General features: G+C 59.2%; 3 protein-coding genes across 3 annotated transcripts; 2 read left to right on the top strand and 1 right to left on the bottom strand.

Moving 5' to 3' along the window:
• Positions 1 to 44: 44 nt before the first annotated feature.
• NECAB3 (N-terminal EF-hand calcium binding protein 3) lies at positions 45 to 17,236 on the bottom strand. Its single transcript, XM_082358907.1, is given in 14 exon segments — positions 45 to 875; positions 973 to 1,064; positions 1,581 to 1,658; positions 1,827 to 1,945; positions 1,947 to 1,964; positions 2,471 to 2,524; positions 2,629 to 2,708; positions 2,831 to 2,949; positions 3,554 to 3,690; positions 12,022 to 12,119; positions 12,316 to 12,341; positions 13,320 to 13,428; positions 14,996 to 15,020; positions 17,028 to 17,236. Coding segments are annotated over 14 exon segments (1,101 nt in total). The 5' UTR covers positions 17,145 to 17,236; the 3' UTR covers positions 45 to 846.
• LOC309614227 (uncharacterized protein C20orf144 homolog) lies at positions 4,831 to 6,863 on the top strand. Its single transcript, XM_082362317.1, is given in 4 exon segments — positions 4,831 to 5,868; positions 6,067 to 6,197; positions 6,449 to 6,669; positions 6,672 to 6,863. Coding segments are annotated over 4 exon segments (906 nt in total). The 5' UTR covers positions 4,831 to 5,494; the 3' UTR covers positions 6,852 to 6,863.
• Positions 9,492 to 12,002, top strand: ACTL10 (actin like 10). The gene has a single exon (XM_082358903.1). The coding sequence runs from the start codon at positions 9,501 to 9,503 to the stop codon at positions 10,758 to 10,760; it is 1,260 nt and encodes a 419-aa protein (XP_082215029.1). The 5' UTR covers positions 9,492 to 9,500; the 3' UTR covers positions 10,761 to 12,002.
• Positions 17,237 to 18,547: the final 1,311 nt, after the last annotated feature.

Raw genomic sequence — 18,547 nt, 5'->3', positions numbered from 1 at the left:
TGGGGGCCTGGCCTTCTTGCCAAGGGAGAGAGAGGACACGATGCCAGAGGTGACTACTGCCTTTATTGCCTCTGTGCTGGGGTCCTGGGCTGGGGTTCAGAGGTATCTGGGGGCAGCAGGTGACTCTGGAGCCAAATTATTGCTACTTAGCAAGGTCACCTTGGGGCTTCCCATAGTGCCCTTAGTATGGGTGGGCATGAGCATGCAAATGATACGCAAATGACATGCAAACCAACCCAGGATCCTGCAGAGGGCTCTGGTGCAGCCACAGGTGCTGAAAGAGTCAGGAGCCTGCCAGCCCAGGAGGGTGATGGGGACACCCAGGTCCTTGCAGACTGCAGACTGATCCAGCCCAGCCTCGGGAGTCGAGGTTCGGGGGTATGGACAGTCCCTGAGCATCAGCCCTGGTTCTGCTGCTGGTTGGGGAAGAGCAGAAGCCTGGCCCCAAGATAGCAAGCAGAAAGCAGGCACCCACTAGGTAGCCAGACAGCCCAAGGCCCACTCAGAGAGGGAAGGGACCTGCCCTGGGTCACACAGCAAGGCAGGGGCAGAGGGGACCAGAATCCAGGCCTCCTGAGCCAGACAGATGCCAGAGTGCCTCAGAGGCCAAAGCTATGAGCAATAAAATACACTGTTAAAGAAAGAAATATAAAGCAAGCAGCCCAGTCCCTGATCCCTGGGCTGAGAGATTCTCCGCCAGCTGGCTCTGGGAGGGGAAGCCTCTGAGAGCCAGGCCCCAGGTATAGGAGGTGGCAGCGTTCTTGGTCTTGAGCTGAGCTGACCAGTCCAGAAGCTCCAGAAGGAGACAGGCAGGGCTCCAGGGTCCTTGGCTTATGCAGGTCAGGCTCAGTTATTATTCATAATCCACCAGGATGCTGAGGGTCAGAGGTGGGGAGTCAGAGGCCATCAGGTGCCCACTGCCCTTCCCACCAGTTCCCAGGGCTGTGGAGAGCGTTGGGAGCTGAAGCCCACCTGGGAAGAACACAGTGGTGAGGGTGTCTGGAGCCTGCAGGTGGTCAATGAGGATGCGCTGGAAGGCCTTACTGCAGGCGGACTGCTGGTGCCTGGGGAGGGCCGCAGAGTGGACCAAGGCTGGAGCTGGTCCCCAAGGATCAGGACCACATGGTTAAAAGCTCCCCACTCCCACCCAGTCCTGCTGCCTGGATTCAGATCTGAGTCCTTCCTCATAGTGGCTCTGAGCCTCAGTTTTCTCCTCTGTGAAATGGGGACAATAGTGTCCACTTCACTGGGATATTGGGAGGATTACATGAAATAACACACAAGGCGTGTGGCATAGGCCCTATGCCATAGGGTGTGGCCCAGTGGTAAAGGTGTGTATTCATTGAGCACCTACCTTGTACCTGGCACTGTGTTCAGTTCTTTACATGTCATCTCATTTAGGTGATAAGAGGATGGAACTATGATCACTCCCATTTTGAAAAGGAGGCCACTGGGGCTCAGAGGGGTAACTCTCCTGAGGTCACACAGCCAGTGAATAGGAGAGGATGATTTGAACCCAGGCTTGACTCACTCCAGGGCACATACTCAATAAACATTAGCTGTTAGACCACCACTCATACCTTCTCCAGGAGGCCTCATCCTGCCAGAACTCGTACAGGGTGAAGGAGGCATTGTCCAGCATCTTCTGGGCAGACACACTGCAGGGCCAAAGAGACGGCCAGGCCAGGCCTGGGCTGCCACCACCTCTGCCCACCTAGCCAGGGGTGTCTAACGAGAGCCCTGACCCAGGACGCTCAGTCCCAGCATTCCTCGTGCTCACCCCCCACCCCGACCCTGGCCGGCCCACCACCCGGCTGAGGACTCACTGCAGGCAATGGCTCTGGGCCCCTGTGAAGTCCACGTAGCAGCACAGGGCACGGTGGAAGTCCTGCAGGCCTTCCTCTGCCACCTGCACCTGCCTTTGGGCCACGAGGATGTGCTGGCAAGAGAGGCAGCCTGGTCAGCTGGGGTGGGGTAGGGCAGGGCATGGGGTGAGGGACTGCTGTGGCCTCCAGGACGACCCCGCCCTTCTTGGCCTGCACCAGACCCAGCCAACCCTGAGGTCGGGCTCCTGCCCCAGCCTGGCCCCCAGCTTCCCTGACTCCATCCTCCTCTTCCCATCGCCAGGGTTGCTGCCTTGATCCAGCCACTGTCCCACTCTCCTGCAGTATGGCACCCCTTCCTCCTGCCCCCTTTAGCCTCTGTCCGCACTGCTCCAGACCCAGCTTTCAGAACTGTAGACAAGGGACACTGACGCCCAGGGAAGGACAGAGTTCTGCAGGGTCACAGAGCAAGGGCCAGAACCCAGCACCTGCCTGCCAGGCCCAGGGGACAAGGGCTGGGTCAAGCCTGGAGAAGGGGGCATATGTACAAGACAGAGGCTGGGGTCAGCTGGCCCCGTGAGCCTCCTCACTTCATGATCTCCTCCCGGACTCCCACACCCAGCTGCCTGCCCCTCTCACACACTCACCGAGTTGGGCCCCTTGGTAAACTCCTCTTCGTGCAGGGGTTCCAGCCGGGGGGCCTGTGAGGGACGCAGAGCGTGGGCCAGTTCCCTGGCGTGTGCCTGGCTTGCGTGGATTCCCAAAAGGTCCACAGGCACAGCGCACTGGCCACACGGCCACTCACCTTGCACTCCAGCTGGTCGATGAGCTCCTGGAGACGGTTGATCTGGAGCCGCCAGTGCATCTCAGCCTCTGAGCTCTGCCCTGGGGGTCAGGCACGGGCCCTCTCAGGCTGGGGGCTTCTTGGGATGAATTGAGGGAAAGTGGAGGAGCAAACACTGGGGCCCTGGGGGATGCCGTGCCCTCCCATCCCACCGCAGGCACACCTGTGTCAGAGGAGCCAGGAGACCAGGTGGGTGACCGACTGACACTCCGCAGGGCCCTGCGCCCTGCCCGCCGGCTGCCACGGGGCCTGCTCTGCACCTCCACCCTCTCTTCATCTGACCTGAGGGGAGTGGAGGGTCAGCCCACTGCTCCCAGACTCACGGGGCCAAGCACTGGGGCCCCAGCACGGGCCTGGGTGGGTAAGACAGGCTTCCCGGGACACTGAGGCCCAGCCTCAAAGCCAGCCACCCCTGCTCACCCCCTCTTGGCTTCCCTGCCTAAGAACAAGAATTTGGGGGCTTCCCTGGTGGCGCAGTGGTTGAGAATCTGCCTGCCAATGCAGGGGACATGGGTTTGAGCCCTGGTCTGGGAAGATCCCACATGCCGCGGAGCAACTAGGCCCGTGAGCCACAATCACTGAGCCTGCGCGTCTGGAGCCTGTGCTCCGCAACAAGAGAGGCCGCGATAAGGAGAGGCCCGCGCACTGCGATGAAGAGTGGTGCGTGGGCCTCCCCGCTTGCCACAACTAGAGAAAGCCCTCGCACAGAAACGAAGACCCAACACAGCCATAAATAAATAAATTAAAAAAAAAAAAGAATTAAAAAAAAGAATTTGGGCTCCAGGATGCTAGAACATGGAACATGATAAGAGCTGAGGGCCTTGACACATGGAGATAAGGGGCATTCATGAACCGGACCCGCAGGTGGGCAGAGCTCCTCACACACCGTGGGCCATGGGCCTGGGCCTCCAGGGTATCTGACGCCCCCTCCAGCGAGCTCTGCAGGGCTTGGAGCTGGCTCACCGTCTCCCGCAATAGGAAGCGTGTCACAAACTGGTCCACCTTGGAGGCCCGCTCATACTCCTGGGGGCAGAGGGGGCATGGTCAGCATCTCCTGGCTCCAAGCATGTATTTCTGAATTGGGAGCTGCCCCCTGCGCCCCATCCGCTGCTCATCAGAGCAACAGTGGCAGCCTAAAGAGCAGAGGACATGCAGACCTGGCATAAGCAGAAAGGCGCTGGGACTCAGTGGGGAGCAGACCCCGGACCCCCTCCTTGTCTGGGCCTGGCCTCTCTTACTGGGAGGTATGAGGCCAGCTCACAGAGAAGCATCTGCCATTCTCTGGCCCTCAAGGCCCTTTCCCTGTTGGGGCTCCCACCTTCAGCCAGTGAGGCCGCAGGCACAGCTAGACTGGGCTGGGTGGGGTGGGGCAGGGCAATTTTGACACATGAGGCAAAATGACAGTGTGATATGGCGCCATACTCACCAGCTGGCCCCAGACTCACAGTCTTAGTATTCATTCATTCATCCATTCATTCATTCACTCATCCATGCAACAAACATTTACTGAGCACCTCTTACTAGGAGCTGCAGATACAAGATGGCAGGTCGCTGGCCTCACACACACACCCCAGCACTGATCCCCGTCTACACTGCCATTTCCCCCCAGCCCTTGCCAAGGCAGGCAGAGACAGGGAGGCCCACCATGTGCCAGGCCCTGTGCTGCCCACCTGGAATGCTCAGAGACTCCCCAGCTACCTTCATCTCCTTGTGCCTCAGTTTCCTCACCTATAAAACAGGGATGGTAATAGCCATCTCACTGAGCTGTTGAGAGGCTCCAGTGAGTCATCTCCTACATAGGGCTCAGCCTAGTACCTGGCACATAAGTTCTCAATAAAGAACTGCCATTGTGGGGCTTCCCTGGTGGCGCAGTGGTTGAGAGTCTGCCTGCCAATGCAGGGGACACGGGTTTGAGCCCTGGTCTGGGAAGATCCCACATGCTGTGGAGCAACTAGGCCCATGAGCCACAACTACTGAGCCTGAGCGTCTGGAGCCTGTGCTCCGCAACAAGAGAGGCCGCGATAGTGAAAGGCCCGCGCACCGCGATGAAGAGTGGCCCCCACTCGCCGCAACTGGAGAAAGCCCTCACACAGAAACGAAGACCCAACACAGCCAAAAATAAACATAATAAATAAATTTAAAAAAAAAAAAAAAAAAAAAAAAGAACTGCCATTGTTTTTATTGTCAAACATAATACTAACAAGAAACCTGCCCACTCCACCTACACACACAGTACAGGGTGGGAGTCCTGGGGAGCTGTGGTGTCCCCCTCCACAAGGGGCTCCAGAGGCACCCTACATCAAGGGCTTCGTCTTCTGCCCATGACCTGCCTCAATTCAGCCATCAGATAGGCAGGGACAGAGTGGGGGCTGGGACCTCTCATTCTCAGACAGGCCAGTGGTTTCTCCAAGCCTGATCTCTAGACTTCCTGGCCGTTCTTTGAGCTTCCTGAAATCCTTCCAATAAATTCCCTTGCTGGTGCTTAAGATGACTGATCAGTTTCTGTTGTTTACAACCAAAGAACCTGGCTGACACAAGCACCCATTCTGCGTCAGGCCCTGTTTCTAAACAGAGTTACATTTAATCCTCGTAATAATTTACAGGAAACATAATTGACCCCGTTTTGCATATGAAAAGACTGAGGCCTACAGAAGTTGATTACCTTGGCCAAGGTCACACAACTAGTTAGCGGCAGAGTCAGAATTCAAACCCAGGTCACAGAAATTCCTCTCCTCACCACTAAGCACCTTACAAGCATCGCCTCACTTATGTCATTAGCCCAGTTTTACAGCTGAGAAACCAAGGCCAGAAGTCACAGACAGAGTAAATGGAGCCGAGATTGGCCCGTGTGTTCTGGGAGGAGCAGCTCGGAGCCTGGAGCTTGTTAGGTCGACCCATGAGGTCACAATGTGGTCTCCCTGGGACAGAGCTGGGGCAGGGGACCCCCAGCCAGAGGGCAGGGCAGAGGCAGCATGGGCCGGGCCCCCCAGTGGTGACCAGCCCTGCCACAGGAAACAACAGTTCCCACAAGAGGACCAAAGTGCCCAAGCAGGCCCGCAAGGAGAGGCCACCTGGCATGGACAAGGCCTGGCGGAAACAGCAGCTCTTCAACCACCTCAAGTGGAAGAAGGCGAGTGTGAGTCCCAGGGGGCAAGGGGCAGATGGAGTTCAGGGGACCTGGACAGGTGGACAGGAGGGGATGCTGGGACTCTAGGCCTCGTGGGGCATGGACGGGGTTAGAGAACCCCTTCTGAGGATGAGGATCCCAGGAACCCACGTGGGTGTGGATGGGGTCCTAATAACCCAGAAGGGAGAGCAGGTATTCCAGAAACCAGGAGGTGGATGAGACTTGGGAGCCTAGGAGGGGGAGCAGGAGGGGATTCTCCCAACCCTGGACAGATGGGTGGAGGTCCTGGCATGGCGAATCAGCCCTAGCTGGTGCCACTGGGGCTATGGGCACAAGGAGTTCCCTTATGCCCCCTTTCCATTGCCCCTCCTCAAGTGGACAGAGGCCCTGGACCGGGGCCGGGGTGGGTGAGGGTCTCAGCATCGAGGCTGGGAGGGCAGGCAGCGGATTTCATAAACGTGACCGGAGTGAGGTCTCAGGAGGTCAGCCTGGCGGGGGCGGGGGTGAGGGTTTCCAGAGGGGAGGCAGGGTTCCGGGCGAGGGGGGCAGGGTGCCTGCCTCCCCCACTTCCCCCTGCCAGGGCTGGGCGGATGGCAGGAGTCCCGGAAACGTAGAGGGGGCAGGGTCCTGGGAGACAGAACCCGGGTGGGTGAGGGTCCCCAATAGGAAGGTGGGGCGCGCTCTTTCCCCTAACGCCCCTGCCCCACCCCCAGACCAAGATCTTGCTGCTTTTCCCCCTGGACAAGCGGCAGCAGCTAGCCGAGGCGACGGCAGGCCCCGGCGCGCGGCCCAGGCGGCCGGGTGAGGACGCGGCGGCGCCCACGTTGCAAGGTGCAGGCGACGGCGCTGAGCGGCGGGACGGCGCGCAACGAAGATGATCCTAGTCAAGCTGCTGCTGCTGGACGCGCGGCTGCAGGAGGAGGGGCGCCGCGTGGCGGGTGGGCCCGGGGGCGGGCCCGGCGCAGGGGGGCGGGGCCAAGGCCGCGCATGGCTGGCAGTGGCTCAACGCCCGTCTGCTGACCGAGAGCAAGGCGGGCGGCTACGCGACCCTGCCTAGGAGCAGCCGAGCAAGCGGCGCCGCGGCCCTCGCCCGCGGCACTGAGTGCCTGGCCCGGACCTCCGGACCACAGTCCATACCAATAAAGAGCGCATAGCAACCCTGGCGCTGTAGCCCTGTCTGAGGCATCGGGGCGTAGAGCTGGGGTGGGGGAAACTTAGGGCCTGAGCGAGACGGGGGAGAACAGGCGTATTGAAGGCAGAGCCACAGCCATGGCCTGGAGACAAGGCTGTTTTTGCCTCCTCCCTTCTTGTGACCCAAGAGTCAGAACCCCTATTCCGGGCTGGCGGTGGTGGGGGCGGGGGCACCCTGCCACAGTGGAGGGAGGCTGCTCCTCTCCCCTCCAGCTCCAGGCCCGGGTCAGATCCTGACGGCTCTGCAGGCCCAGTGGAAGAGAGCTTGGGCAAACCCAGGCTTGGCCACGCTAGGAGGAGGGGCCTGCTTCCAGCAGAGGCCAGGCAGCTCCAAGAGTCTCCAGCACTCACAGGTCCTTCTTAAGCTGAGGGAAGGTCCCAGGCAAAAAGCCACCACCTTGGGGAAAGAACTGTGAAGGTCTCATGGTCAGCACAGTTTGAGCCTTAGACTCACGTTCTGCCTGTGAGAGCACCCAGGAGGAGAGGCTGGGGTCCCTGGTCCTCTGACCCCTCCCTCCTAACCCACTCTGCTTGGTAACCCCCAAGGCACCTCAGTCACTTGTCTCCCAAATCACCCTGTCCCATCCTCTTCCCCACATTGCAACCAAAGGCTTCTTCCAAACCACTGATCTGTAGGGCAGTTCACGCTCCCGCTCATAAGCTTACACTGGTTCTCCACTGCCCACAGGGAAACACCCAAACTTATTACTGGGATGTACAGGTCCAGACCCCCAGCCTCGGTCTTCGCCTCTAGGGCTTCTTAGTGACTTCCACCCTCACCCCTGCTCTGGCCATATTGCCACTTGTGGTCTTCAATTCGAGGTTCACCTCCCTAATTCACCCACAAGAGGCCCTGCACACTTTCTGTGGGCGGAACCCAGCTGCTTCTCTCTCTCCTGGGTCCCAAACCCAGCTCCAGACCCTACTCCCTCCAGCCCTGCCAAACCTGCAGCCTGCATTCCACTGGAGACCAACATCAGAATGCCCCCTTTGGGGGCAGATGCAGCAGGAGTGAAGGTCCCAGTTCACTAAAACCACAGGCACAGCTTCTGCTGAAGATACACTTTTGTCAGTGTCAACACGACATCACCTGCATCAGGCTGGAGGCTGTACTACCCATAGCATCTCCCCTGCTGCTTTGTGAGAACTGACCCTTTCCTACCATCCACATGGTTACAATCAGGGCAACCACGTTCCTCAATGTGGCCACACCTCCTGGCATAAGCAATTGGCCCAAGCTGGTCCTATCAGCCCCTTTCCTGGGTCTGTAATTTAGGAGCTGTAGGAGACTATGTTTTCTACAGGAACGTGCACAGGCTGAAGCCAGTCTTGAGAAGAAAGTAAACAGAACGCAGAGCCAGTGCACATCTTGGGTCCCCCACAGGCCGGCAGTCAGGCCCTGATTCCAGTCTTTTCCTAAAACCTGATTTCACCCTTGCCTTGATATCCAGTAAGACATACAAGATCCTTGTGATAAGAGTCCGTATTTTAGCTTAAGCTCACCGGAATGGGTCTTCAACTTGCAACCAGAATGATCCTAAAGAGAATAAAGAGACTCTGCAGAGACAAGACGTGGACTATTTCCTGTGTGTGAGGACGACCGCCTTTCGGAGGAAGTAACTGAGCCCAGAGAGAGATTAGGACTTGCTCAGTGCACAGCGAGTCAGCCTCAGAACTGAGTCACAAACTCAGGTCCACGTTTGTAAGCCCCTGAAGGTAGGATCCCTTTGTGGGCTACCTGGGCCCTTGAAGGCTAAGCACACAGAGATCTTCAGGGGAGCTGGAGATCCATGATTAAGAGCTTTCTCTTCAGCGTTGAGAGGGAAGGGGCCGCACATTTGGCCAGCGCACATCAGACAATCCGAAGTGGTTTGGGGAAGGAATCAAATTGGTTGGACTGAGCGGCTGAGGCCAGACCCCTGGATGTCAAAATCACTGCCCTTGACCCTGTCCCAGGAGAGAGGATGGGTCTGGGGCGTTTTCATCAGGGTAGAGGCTGCGAAAGCACAGCAGGTGCTGAGAACTGAGGTCACAATGAGTCCAAGTTCTTTTCCTTCCTTCTCTGACCACCCCCTCCCAACTCCACGACCAGGAGCTACAATACTTCTGTCAAGCTCAGTTGAGAAGTGCCAGGAGACCGTCAGGGTCTCAAGGGCTGGGCTGGACTCCTGGGTCCCCAAGGAGGATATATGTCCGGAAAACATTGCCACAAGGCCCCTTCATTCTCAGAGCTGCTCCTGGAGGCTTCTCAATCTCTTAAAGCGGCCCTCTCATCATCCACCTCAGCAAGGGATTAGGGGGCGGAGCCGCACCGCCCAGGCGAGTCCTCGGAGAGGGGGTGGGGCCTTGAGCCCGAGGAGGACCAAGAGGGACTGAGCCAGAGCCCAGTTAGGGCGGAGACTGACGAACCAAAGGTCGGGCCTCAGGCCCAGGGTCGGAGCCAAGAGCTGAAAAGAGACCTCCACTCCGGCCAGAAGAGTGGGACTTCAGGACCAGAAGGCGGGGACGAAGGCCCATGAGGCAGAGCCAAGAGCTGAAAGGCGGGCCTCCATCAAGTCCAGCTGAGGCGGGGTTCTCACGCCGGGGGCGGAGCTTTGGGCTGAAGAGCGTGGCCGGCCCGAAGGTGGCGTCGCTGTCCGGGAGCCACCGGGTCCGCCGGCTGTCCTCGCTGGGCCGCGTCGCGGTGGTGGTGGACCAGGGCTCGGGCTTCACCAAGGCGGGCTTCGCGGGCGAGGAGCAGCCGCGCCTGGTACTGAAGAGCTCCAGCCTGGTACCCAGCTGGGACCGGCCCGTGCTGCCCGGGGCGCCCGGCTGCGAGCTGGCGGGCGGCGTGGCGCGGGCGCACCCCATCAAGCACGGCGTGGTGGTGGACTGGGAGGCGCTGGAGGGGCTGTGGGAACGCCTGCTGGTGGGCGGCCTGCGGGTGTGCCCAGAGCAGTGGCCGGTGCTGGTGAGCGACTCGCCGTCGGCTCCGCCCGCGGGCCGCGAGAGGGTGGCCGAGCTGCTGTTCGAGGCCCTGGAGGTGCCCGCGTGCCACATGGCCAGCACCGCGTTGCTGGCGCTCTGCTCTGTCGGCGCATTCAGCGGGCTGGCCTTGGAGGCGGGCGCGGGCGTGTGCCACGCCACACCCATCTATGCGGGCCACTCGTGGCACGAGGCCACCTTCCGGCTGGACGTGGCAGGCAGTACACTGTTGCGCTACCTGCGGGACCTGCTGGTGGCAGCCTGCCCCGATCAACGACTGCATGCCCTGCCCCGCAAGGTCATCACACAGCTCAAGAAGCACTGCTGCTATGTGTCACTGGACTTCGAGGGTGACCTCCGTAACCCTGCCCGCCACCATCCTGCCAGTTTCTACTTAGGCAATGGGTGCTCTGTCTGCCTCAGCAGCGAGCGCTTCCGCTGCCCGGAACCCATCGTCCAGCCGGGTCTGCTAGGCCAGGCTGAGCCAGGACTGCCCACCCTGGCTTTCCGGGCACTGCAGAGGATGCCGGCAACACTACGGACACGGCTGGCCAACACCGTGGTGGTGGCCGGTGGCTCCACGCTTTTCCCTGGCTTCACTGGGCGCCTGGAGATGGAGCTGGAAGCCCAGTGCCGGCGGCATGGTTATGGGGCACTGCAGCCTCGCCTGGTGGCCAAGCCCGGGCGTGGCACAGCAGTGTGGACAGGCGGCTCCATGGTGGCCTCACTGCGTTCCTTCCAATGCCACTGGATGACCCGGGCCATGTACCAGGAATGTGGCTCCAGGCTGGTGCACGAAGTGTTCAACTGACTCATGTTGGACTGGAGGGGGTGGTGCCACGATGGGGGTGTGCAGAGGCAGACACCTGGCAGGCTGAGCTGCAGCTCTATCAGAGGCATTGAGTGCCAGATAAAAGGCTCAGTGATTGGAGCTGGCAGAGTCGTGTGGTGTGGCAGAGTCGTGTCCCAGACCCCCACCCCCCACTTACAAGCTGGAATTCCCCAAGAGGGTCACTCTCTACCCCTTTCTGGGCCAGGAGGAGGTGGTCAGGACCCCTGGGGCCCTTACTTTGACCTGCAGTTTGAATCCCCACTAACCAGTGCCAGTTCAGAGAATGCCAGTCTAGGGGCCCACCCCCAGGGCCGTTTCCATGGCAACAAGGAAGGCGATGCCCCCACTTGTGTCCAGGCCACAGATATGGAAGTCACCATAACATACCAACCCCTCATCATATACCATTTGGATTCCCATCCCATGCCAGGCCCCAAGGGGTGACCCTTTGAAAAACTACTAAATCCCATGTGAAAGCAACCAGAAGGGGAAGCCCTGTCCTCAGCTGATCATCAACTTGCTGAGAGCCTCAAAGTGAGGTCAGGCACAATCCCAGGCCTGCTCACTGTTCCCTCCTCACCCGCTTAGGTGGAGACATTTCTTAAAAACACAAAGGGAGGGGTGCCTTTCGATGTTTTTAAAATACCATCCAAGGGCCTGGAGCCCGGGCCGTGAGCACTGTTTATGCTTGTGCACACGTGTCCATACACAGACACAAACACATGGGGGCACACATGCCTGCCTACTCACGCCTGTCCTTAGGCTGCCGCCCCAACCAAGCTCCACACACCAGCACAAGCCTCTGCATGTGTGTGAGCGTGCCCTCCCCCACAGCCCATCCCTGCTGGGAGCTGGCCTTCATACCCCACAACAGTTAGGTCTGGTCAATAATAAAAACAGCAGCAGCAGCAGCTCCAGGTGTGACGTGGCTACTGCGTGCCAGGCAGAGGTCTCGGTGCTGGGAATGGAGTAGAGAACAAGACAGACAAAAACCCCTGCCTTCATTCTCATTTAATTGTCACAACAAATGTCTGGAGGTAGGTTCTATTATAATGCCCAGTTTACAGATGAGGAAACTGAGGCCCAGAGAGGTAAAGATGCACAGCCAGAAAGTGGGAGCCAGGATTAGAACCCAGGCCTCTAGCTCCACAGCCCTGAGCCCAGTGGTGGAGGCTGCCACAGCACAGCAGACACCCCCTGCCCTCATTTTGGGCCCCCCACCATCAGCCCCTCCACTCACCAGCTTGGTGGTGTCCATGGCAGTGAGCACTGCACAGTTCAGCGACTCCAGTGCAGCCAGCACAGGCCGATAGACGCCCAGGTGTTCAGAGAAGTAGTCTGAGGGCAGAGGAGGTGCTCAACGGTTCCCAGACCCCCACCCCCCCATTTACAAGCTGGAATTCCCCAGCAGCCAACCAGGCCTCATACCCTGAGCCCAGCCGATCCTGTTCCATGGGACACCAGCAACAGCCTCTCATTCACACCCACCTGCCCAGGGGTCCTGGGAGACAAGAGCTCCCATGGGCCTACTCACCACACAGCTTCTCCGTTTCCAAATTGCTACAGGGAAAAGAGAAGGCACCCTTCAGACCCGCTGACGTGGGCCTGGTAAACTGGGACTTTGAAGCCAGTGTTCCTCTCCTCTTCCTGCCCAGCTCAGGCTGACAAGGAGGCAACTTCTGACTCCACCCCAGGTTAAGTTGCTCAGTGGACAGAGAGGGGGAGCACGGGTACTATCAGCCCGCCAAACACTCTCTGAGGGCAAAATTTCAGTCCCACTGTCTGCCTCCAAGGGGGTTTCAGGCCGGGGAGGCAGATATGAACACAGGCCAGAGAGGAGTGGTTAGAGCTGGGAAGGGGGAGCCAGGTCCCAGGTCTGCGGAAATGCAGAGAAGGCATGGAGTATTACTTGGTAGGTCAGGGAGGGCTTCCTGGAGGCGGGGCTGCCTAAGTTAGGCCTTGAAGGAGAAGAAATCTGACTGGAGTATCTGGTGGTGGTGAGGTGGTAGCACTGCAGACAAAGGGTCCAGCCCAAGCCTGAGAACATGGGAGGGCATGGGAGCCTAGGATTTATTCTAAGGAGATGGGGGGAAGGGAAGTGAGAGGGAGGGATAGCTGTGCATGTGTGTGCACCCATGTGAGGAAGCAGGAGAGAAGGCAAGCAAACTCGCACTAAGGCCTGTAGATACGGAAGCACCTGCATCCATGGGTGGAAGCAGGCGGGGCCCAGCTGTCCCCAGGCATCCTCTGGTCCCTGCAGGAAGCGAGAGTTGGAAGAGGGGGCACCTGTGGGCTGAACCATAGGTGGTGACTCAGGCCTGGCTATTTTGGGGTCCCAGCTGGAAGCAGTGTGATGAGCAAGGCTGGAGCCAGGGAGGGGGTAGGTGGGTGGGTAAAGTTGGCACCGAGCCCTGGCACCCCTCTCCCTCTGCCCCCCTCATCCTCCATAAGGAACCAAAGCAGCAGGGGACACAGTGGGGTTGGGACAGCCTGGCCTCACCTCTACACGCGGTGCACACATCCCCCTCGAGTACTCACTCAGCGGGATGCCCATCAATACTGCTGAACAGCTCTCGCAGCTCCCCGGGGCTGAGAACCCCATCGGCAAAGTAATTCTGGAATTCTTCAAATGAGAGCTTACCATCATCTGGGAGGGGGGAGGGGGGGGGACAAAGAGCAGAGTCAGTATCCCTGACCCTGGCTGTACCCCTGCCACAAGATCCAGGCCCACTGAAGGCTTTGCAGCATCTCACAACCACCCAGCCAAGTGGAATGGGATTCTGAGCTTGATGGGAGGCCTAGCCACTGGGGACAAAAGGGCTGGGGTCCCCAGAGGTGCCCACTTAAGGCAACAGGGCCCACTTTGCAGGCACCCAAGGGACAGGGCAGTACACATGTGGCACTGGGTACGGACTCAATGTTTGCCAAATGAAGAAACAAATGAACAACAGCCTGGGTCACAGTCAGATCATGGCAGGGCCAGATGTCACTTGGAGGACTTGGGGCTGGGTCTCTGCCCCACATGCTGGCCAGTGTGGCTCCAGGGTGGAGGGGACCTCCGTGCTCTGGACCCAGGCCCTTCACAGAGAAGCCACAGGGAGTCAGATAAGATTTTCCTAAGAGTGGAGCCCCTGTAAGTAGCAGCAGGCTGGCTCAGGAGGGAAAGACCTCCCCAACACAGGGGACATGTAGCAGAGGCCTAGAGCGTTACCTGTGAGGTCTCTAAGTAGATGGGGTGGGGAGAGTGGAGCTGGGGGAGGGTCTGAACTTCCCCAGACAAGATGCTGTGATCCAAATGAGACCATGTGCCCTGATCAACCGGTTGGAACAAATGGTCTCTACCAATTTGAAGAGACCCAGGGAGAAGGGGCAAGGGGTGGGGACACAATCCTCTCTCAAGGAGGCTGAAACATAAACAGGTCTGAAGCCCCCAGCTGAAAGTGAGGTCAAGGCTGACGGGCTGTCTCAGCTCAGACCCTCCACTGGCCAATCAAGGCACCGTGGGCTGCTCTGAGTCATCTATGCGCAGCAACCTGCCTGCAGGGTCCCCTAATGGCTCCTGCTTTAGCTTTCAAGGTTTTGCCAGACCAGAGTCTGAGACTGCCCAGGACTCAGGGCAGGAGGAGCTGATTCCCTGGACCTAGCTTTATCCTGCCCAAGCCCTCCCTGTGTCCAGATGGTTGGTAATGTGGAAAGTTACTGAGCACTCTAAAAATCTAAGATAAAATCCCCCACAGGGCCTCATCTCCATGACCGCACCCTTCCAAGCCCCTCACACAGGGAGCCTGGGACCAAGCATCACGTTAGACCTGGGTTCAAGGCCCACCACCTCAGGCAGCCTGCTTTACCTCTCTGGGCCCCTGCTCCTTTGTCTGTGAAATGGGGTGAAGAATTCTCACTAGCTTGCCGTTGTGAGGACAACATAAGGTCATATATGAGAAGTACCCCTCAGTGTGCCAGGGCACTGCATGAAAATAAGCCCCCACCTCCAGCCTCTGGCTAAGTTACATGTCCTCCACTCTCCATCCTGCCAAACTTGATTCAAAACAACACTTCCTCCGATAAGGACACCTGGGTTCATTCTCCTGATTTGGGTCCTCTCAAGATTTTTCTCCATTCTAGACTGTGCCCCCAAACCCCCAACCCTCCCCTGAGCCTACCCGATGTCCGTCACCCGTTCCCCCACTGTGGGACCCAGGGGAAGCCACACTCACCATTCTTGTCTGCTCTGCGGAAAACCTAAAGGACAAAAGAGCATGGATGGGAGCTGGGAGCTGGGAGGCAAGAGGCCCCCACCCAACTCAACAGAGCCCCAGATGGCTGGCCTGCCCCCTGCGTCTCCCTTCCTCCTGCCCAGCATGGTCCCAGCTCCCTGCCCAGCTCGGCCCTGCAGGAGCTTTTCCAGCAAGGTGAGCACAGGAAGAGCACACAGCGGGCCCCACTGCTTGCTCACTTCTCCTGGGGGCCTGGCCTTGTGGGGGGTGCTCCAAGCCAGCTCTCTGCACCTTCACCTCCCACACCCAGAGTCAGTCCCAAGTTCTGTCTGATGCATCAGCCCTCGAACGGTCCCAGCTTGAGGAAGGTGGGGAGATGGGCCAAGATGCGGCCTGAGTATCCTGGGCACCCATCCCAGACCTGATCCCCAACTCTGCTGTGTGGTTATGGTCTGTCACAGACTCTGCCCACTCCGGGCTGTGTCTCTGTGAGCTTGTTGAAGACCCTGACATGCAGGCAGTGGCTAGTCCTTTCTTTGTGGGTGCCTACTTTCCCACTAGCACACAGGGGAGCAGCCCAGGGTTAACCCTTCCAGGGCTGGGGCTTCCTATGAGGCCGACTCAGTATGAGGGTCTTGGGCAGGCCTGTGTGCGTGTGTGTGTGTGTGTGTGTGTGTGTGTACGTGCAAGGGTGGACAGACTGTATTCATGGAGAAGCAGACAGGAAGGGCAACAGAGGCAGCAAGAGTGGAACAGAGTCAAGACTTGGTCCCTGTCTCCCCTAGGGACCAGAGACTCCCAGGTCACCCAAAGCAGCCCAGCAAATAGGAGACCAGCAGGCCTGGCAAGGAGGGGCAGGCCAAAGCCTGGACAGAGAGCCCCTATCAGCTCCAGGTCCTGAATACCTCTTCCCTCTGGCTGTTTTCTTGGGTCAGTGAGGCTCGGGGATGAATGTAATCCCTAGCCAGAAGCCTGACTCAGAGAAGGTCTGCCACTGGCTCGGGGTCCACACAGCAGCCCAGTAGCCTGGAGATACATGGGGGTGAGAGTGGGGGAGGGGTACTAAGCTGAGAATGAGGACACCTAGGGCCACACCCTAGTGTGTCCCTGCCTCCATGTGTGATCTCAGACATATCCCTAACCCTCCAGGCCTTGGTTTTTCCATCTGGGAAGTGGGAGGGTCAGGTCCCTTCCAGCCGGGAGGACTGTGGCCAAGTGCTGAGTCACTAGGGACAGTGGGGAGGGGGCAGGAGTACAGCCTTAAACTGGCAGGGACCTCTGGGAGTGGGGGAATGAGAGGCACAGGACGGGCTGAGGGCTGGGGTGAAAGGTGGGGAAGGGGCTCAGGGCAGTGACCGAGGTCGGGCCAGGCTGCTCCACGCTGGTGTCCATAGGGGCTGCAGGGCCACCTGCCAGTCAGGAGAGGGTGTACAGACCACAGAGAATGACTGTGGGCAGCCCCGACCAACTGTGGGGTCCTTGGGTTGGATCTAAGGGACTCTGGGGTCAGCACCAGGTCAGGAGTCAGGGTACTGCTTCCTCTTCCAGGCCCCCCTGCCTGGGTCAACCCGGCCTCGGGGCACCGTGACTGCTCCTGTGATCAAGGGTCGACAGCCCGCCCCCCGCCCCCGGCCAGACACATACATGGGGTAGTTCTGGGTTGGGGGGCAGGAGGGACAGTGACACTGAACCAGAGACAAGGAGAGATAAGGAGAGAAAGAATGAGAGACAGAATGGGACACAAAGGCTGCGAGATAAAGATAAGGGAGACACACGGAAACAGAGACAGCAGGGTCAGAGAGAGATAGTGAGAGAGGCAGAGACCCAGAGGCAGAGGCAGGGTCCCCAACAGACCTGGAGGAAGAGAGACTGACATAGAGACAGGGAAAAGCAGAGTGAGAGAGCCGCAGAGACGGGGACAGGCAGAGAGTGAGAGAGTGCAGGGAGACACAGGGAGAGATACGACAGAGACCTGGAGAGACACCACCCCCAGGGCCACAGCGCCGGCGCCCCCGGCCCGCTCCCCACTCACGTCTTGGAAGAGCGCGTGTCCTGCGGGCCCGGCGGCCGGCGCGGGCGCGGGGGGGCGCGGGGGCTCCGGCGCAGGCGGCCGGATCAGGCACACGGTGAGCAGCCCCGCGCACGCCATGGCGCCGCCACCCGTTCGGCTCCGGCTCTATGCGGCTGCGGGCTCTGGACGCCACCGCCGCGGACTTCGGGGGACAGGAAGGTGGGGCGCCCGCCCATCGGCGCCGGCGCGGAGGCTGAGGGCCCCGCCCCCCGCGGCTCCGCCCCCGCCCCCGCCCGGAGGACCGCCGAGGCCCCCTCCCAGCCCGGCCCGCGCGCTGGCCAGTCCGAGAGCTCGGCACTCCGCCAGCCCCTCTCCAGGCCCTCAGCGTCCCCGTCTGGAAAAGGGGAGCAAACTCCAGCCTTTAGGGTGGCAAGAGCCGCGCAATGCAGAATTCCAACCACCGTTCACCTCCGCGACTCCCCATCTCCCAGAGAGGCGGCCACTGCGGAGTAAGGAGCCACCCAAGGGGTCATTTGCACCGGGTAAGGGCTGAGCGAATGACGACCAGCGTGGAGTACTACACAGCCAGGAACAGAACGGGAGGGGCTGCGCGCGCCCACCGAGGGCAGGTCCCGCACCGTTACAGGGTCAACAGAGCAAAGGGCAGGAGCACAAGCGCGCCACCTGCTGGGCAAAACCCGCAAGTGGCTTCGCCTCTGCACGTCTGTATCTTCTGCAAAATGGGGGTAAGGGTAGACACATCGTACGATTGTTGTGGGGGCTGACTGACAGTGAAGGGCTTAAAATAGGGACTGGCTCAGGGAAAGCCCACCTAAGGGTTTGCTAAATAGGTCCGTGTGTACCGTCTCCCAGTCACCCTCCCTTCCACTCTGAAGCTCTACTCGGGCTTCTCTTCCCCCTCGCTCTTCCGTTCTGGCCCCCTCTTCAATCCATCCTCCATACAGCAGCCAGAGGGAGCTTTTAAAATATAAAACAGGGCGTGTCACTCCTCTCCCAGACTCACCAGGGTCCTTGTCCCCTGAATAAAGCCCAAGACTGAACGTCTCTCCACCCTGGCCCTCACCTCAGGATTCCAGCCACACTGGTTTCTCTCAGGTCCTCAGGGCCCTGGGGGCCTTTGCCCATGTGGCCCTCTCCTGCTTGGTGCGTTCTTCCTCTTCCTCCTCAGTTAATTTCTTCTATCCTACAGCTTTAGGTCAAGCACCACCTTTTCCAGGAAGCCCTCCCTGATCCTCTCATTTGTTTGAGTCTCCTCCAGCAGGTCCTGAGAGCTCCATGAGGGGAGGGAACGCGTGTCCCCAGAACCTGACACGGAATCAGCCTGTTGTAATTATCTGTTGCATGTTTACAAATGTCCAGAAACATCTGGAAGGAGCATAGCAAACTGATCAGAGTGGCTCCTCTGGGGCTGGAAAAAGGAAGGGAGTTCATTTATTACTTTGTCGGACCAGTTTTTAAATTAGGGTAAAAAAGGTGATGAAGCCTACCCTTCTCGGGGCAGTGAGGCTCAAATAAAATGA

Source organism: Balaenoptera borealis (genome assembly GCF_965194805.1).
Source record: "Balaenoptera borealis genome assembly, chromosome: 16".
NCBI lineage: Eukaryota > Metazoa > Chordata > Mammalia > Artiodactyla > Balaenopteridae > Balaenoptera > Balaenoptera borealis.
This window is presented reverse-complemented; position numbering and strand designations above follow the sequence as displayed.

Excerpts from the sequence above, each read along its gene's own strand:
- ACTL10 (XM_082358903.1), top strand. The coding sequence starts at position 9,501 with ATGAGGCAGAGCCAAGAGCTGAAAGGCGGGCCTCCATCAAGTCCAGCT.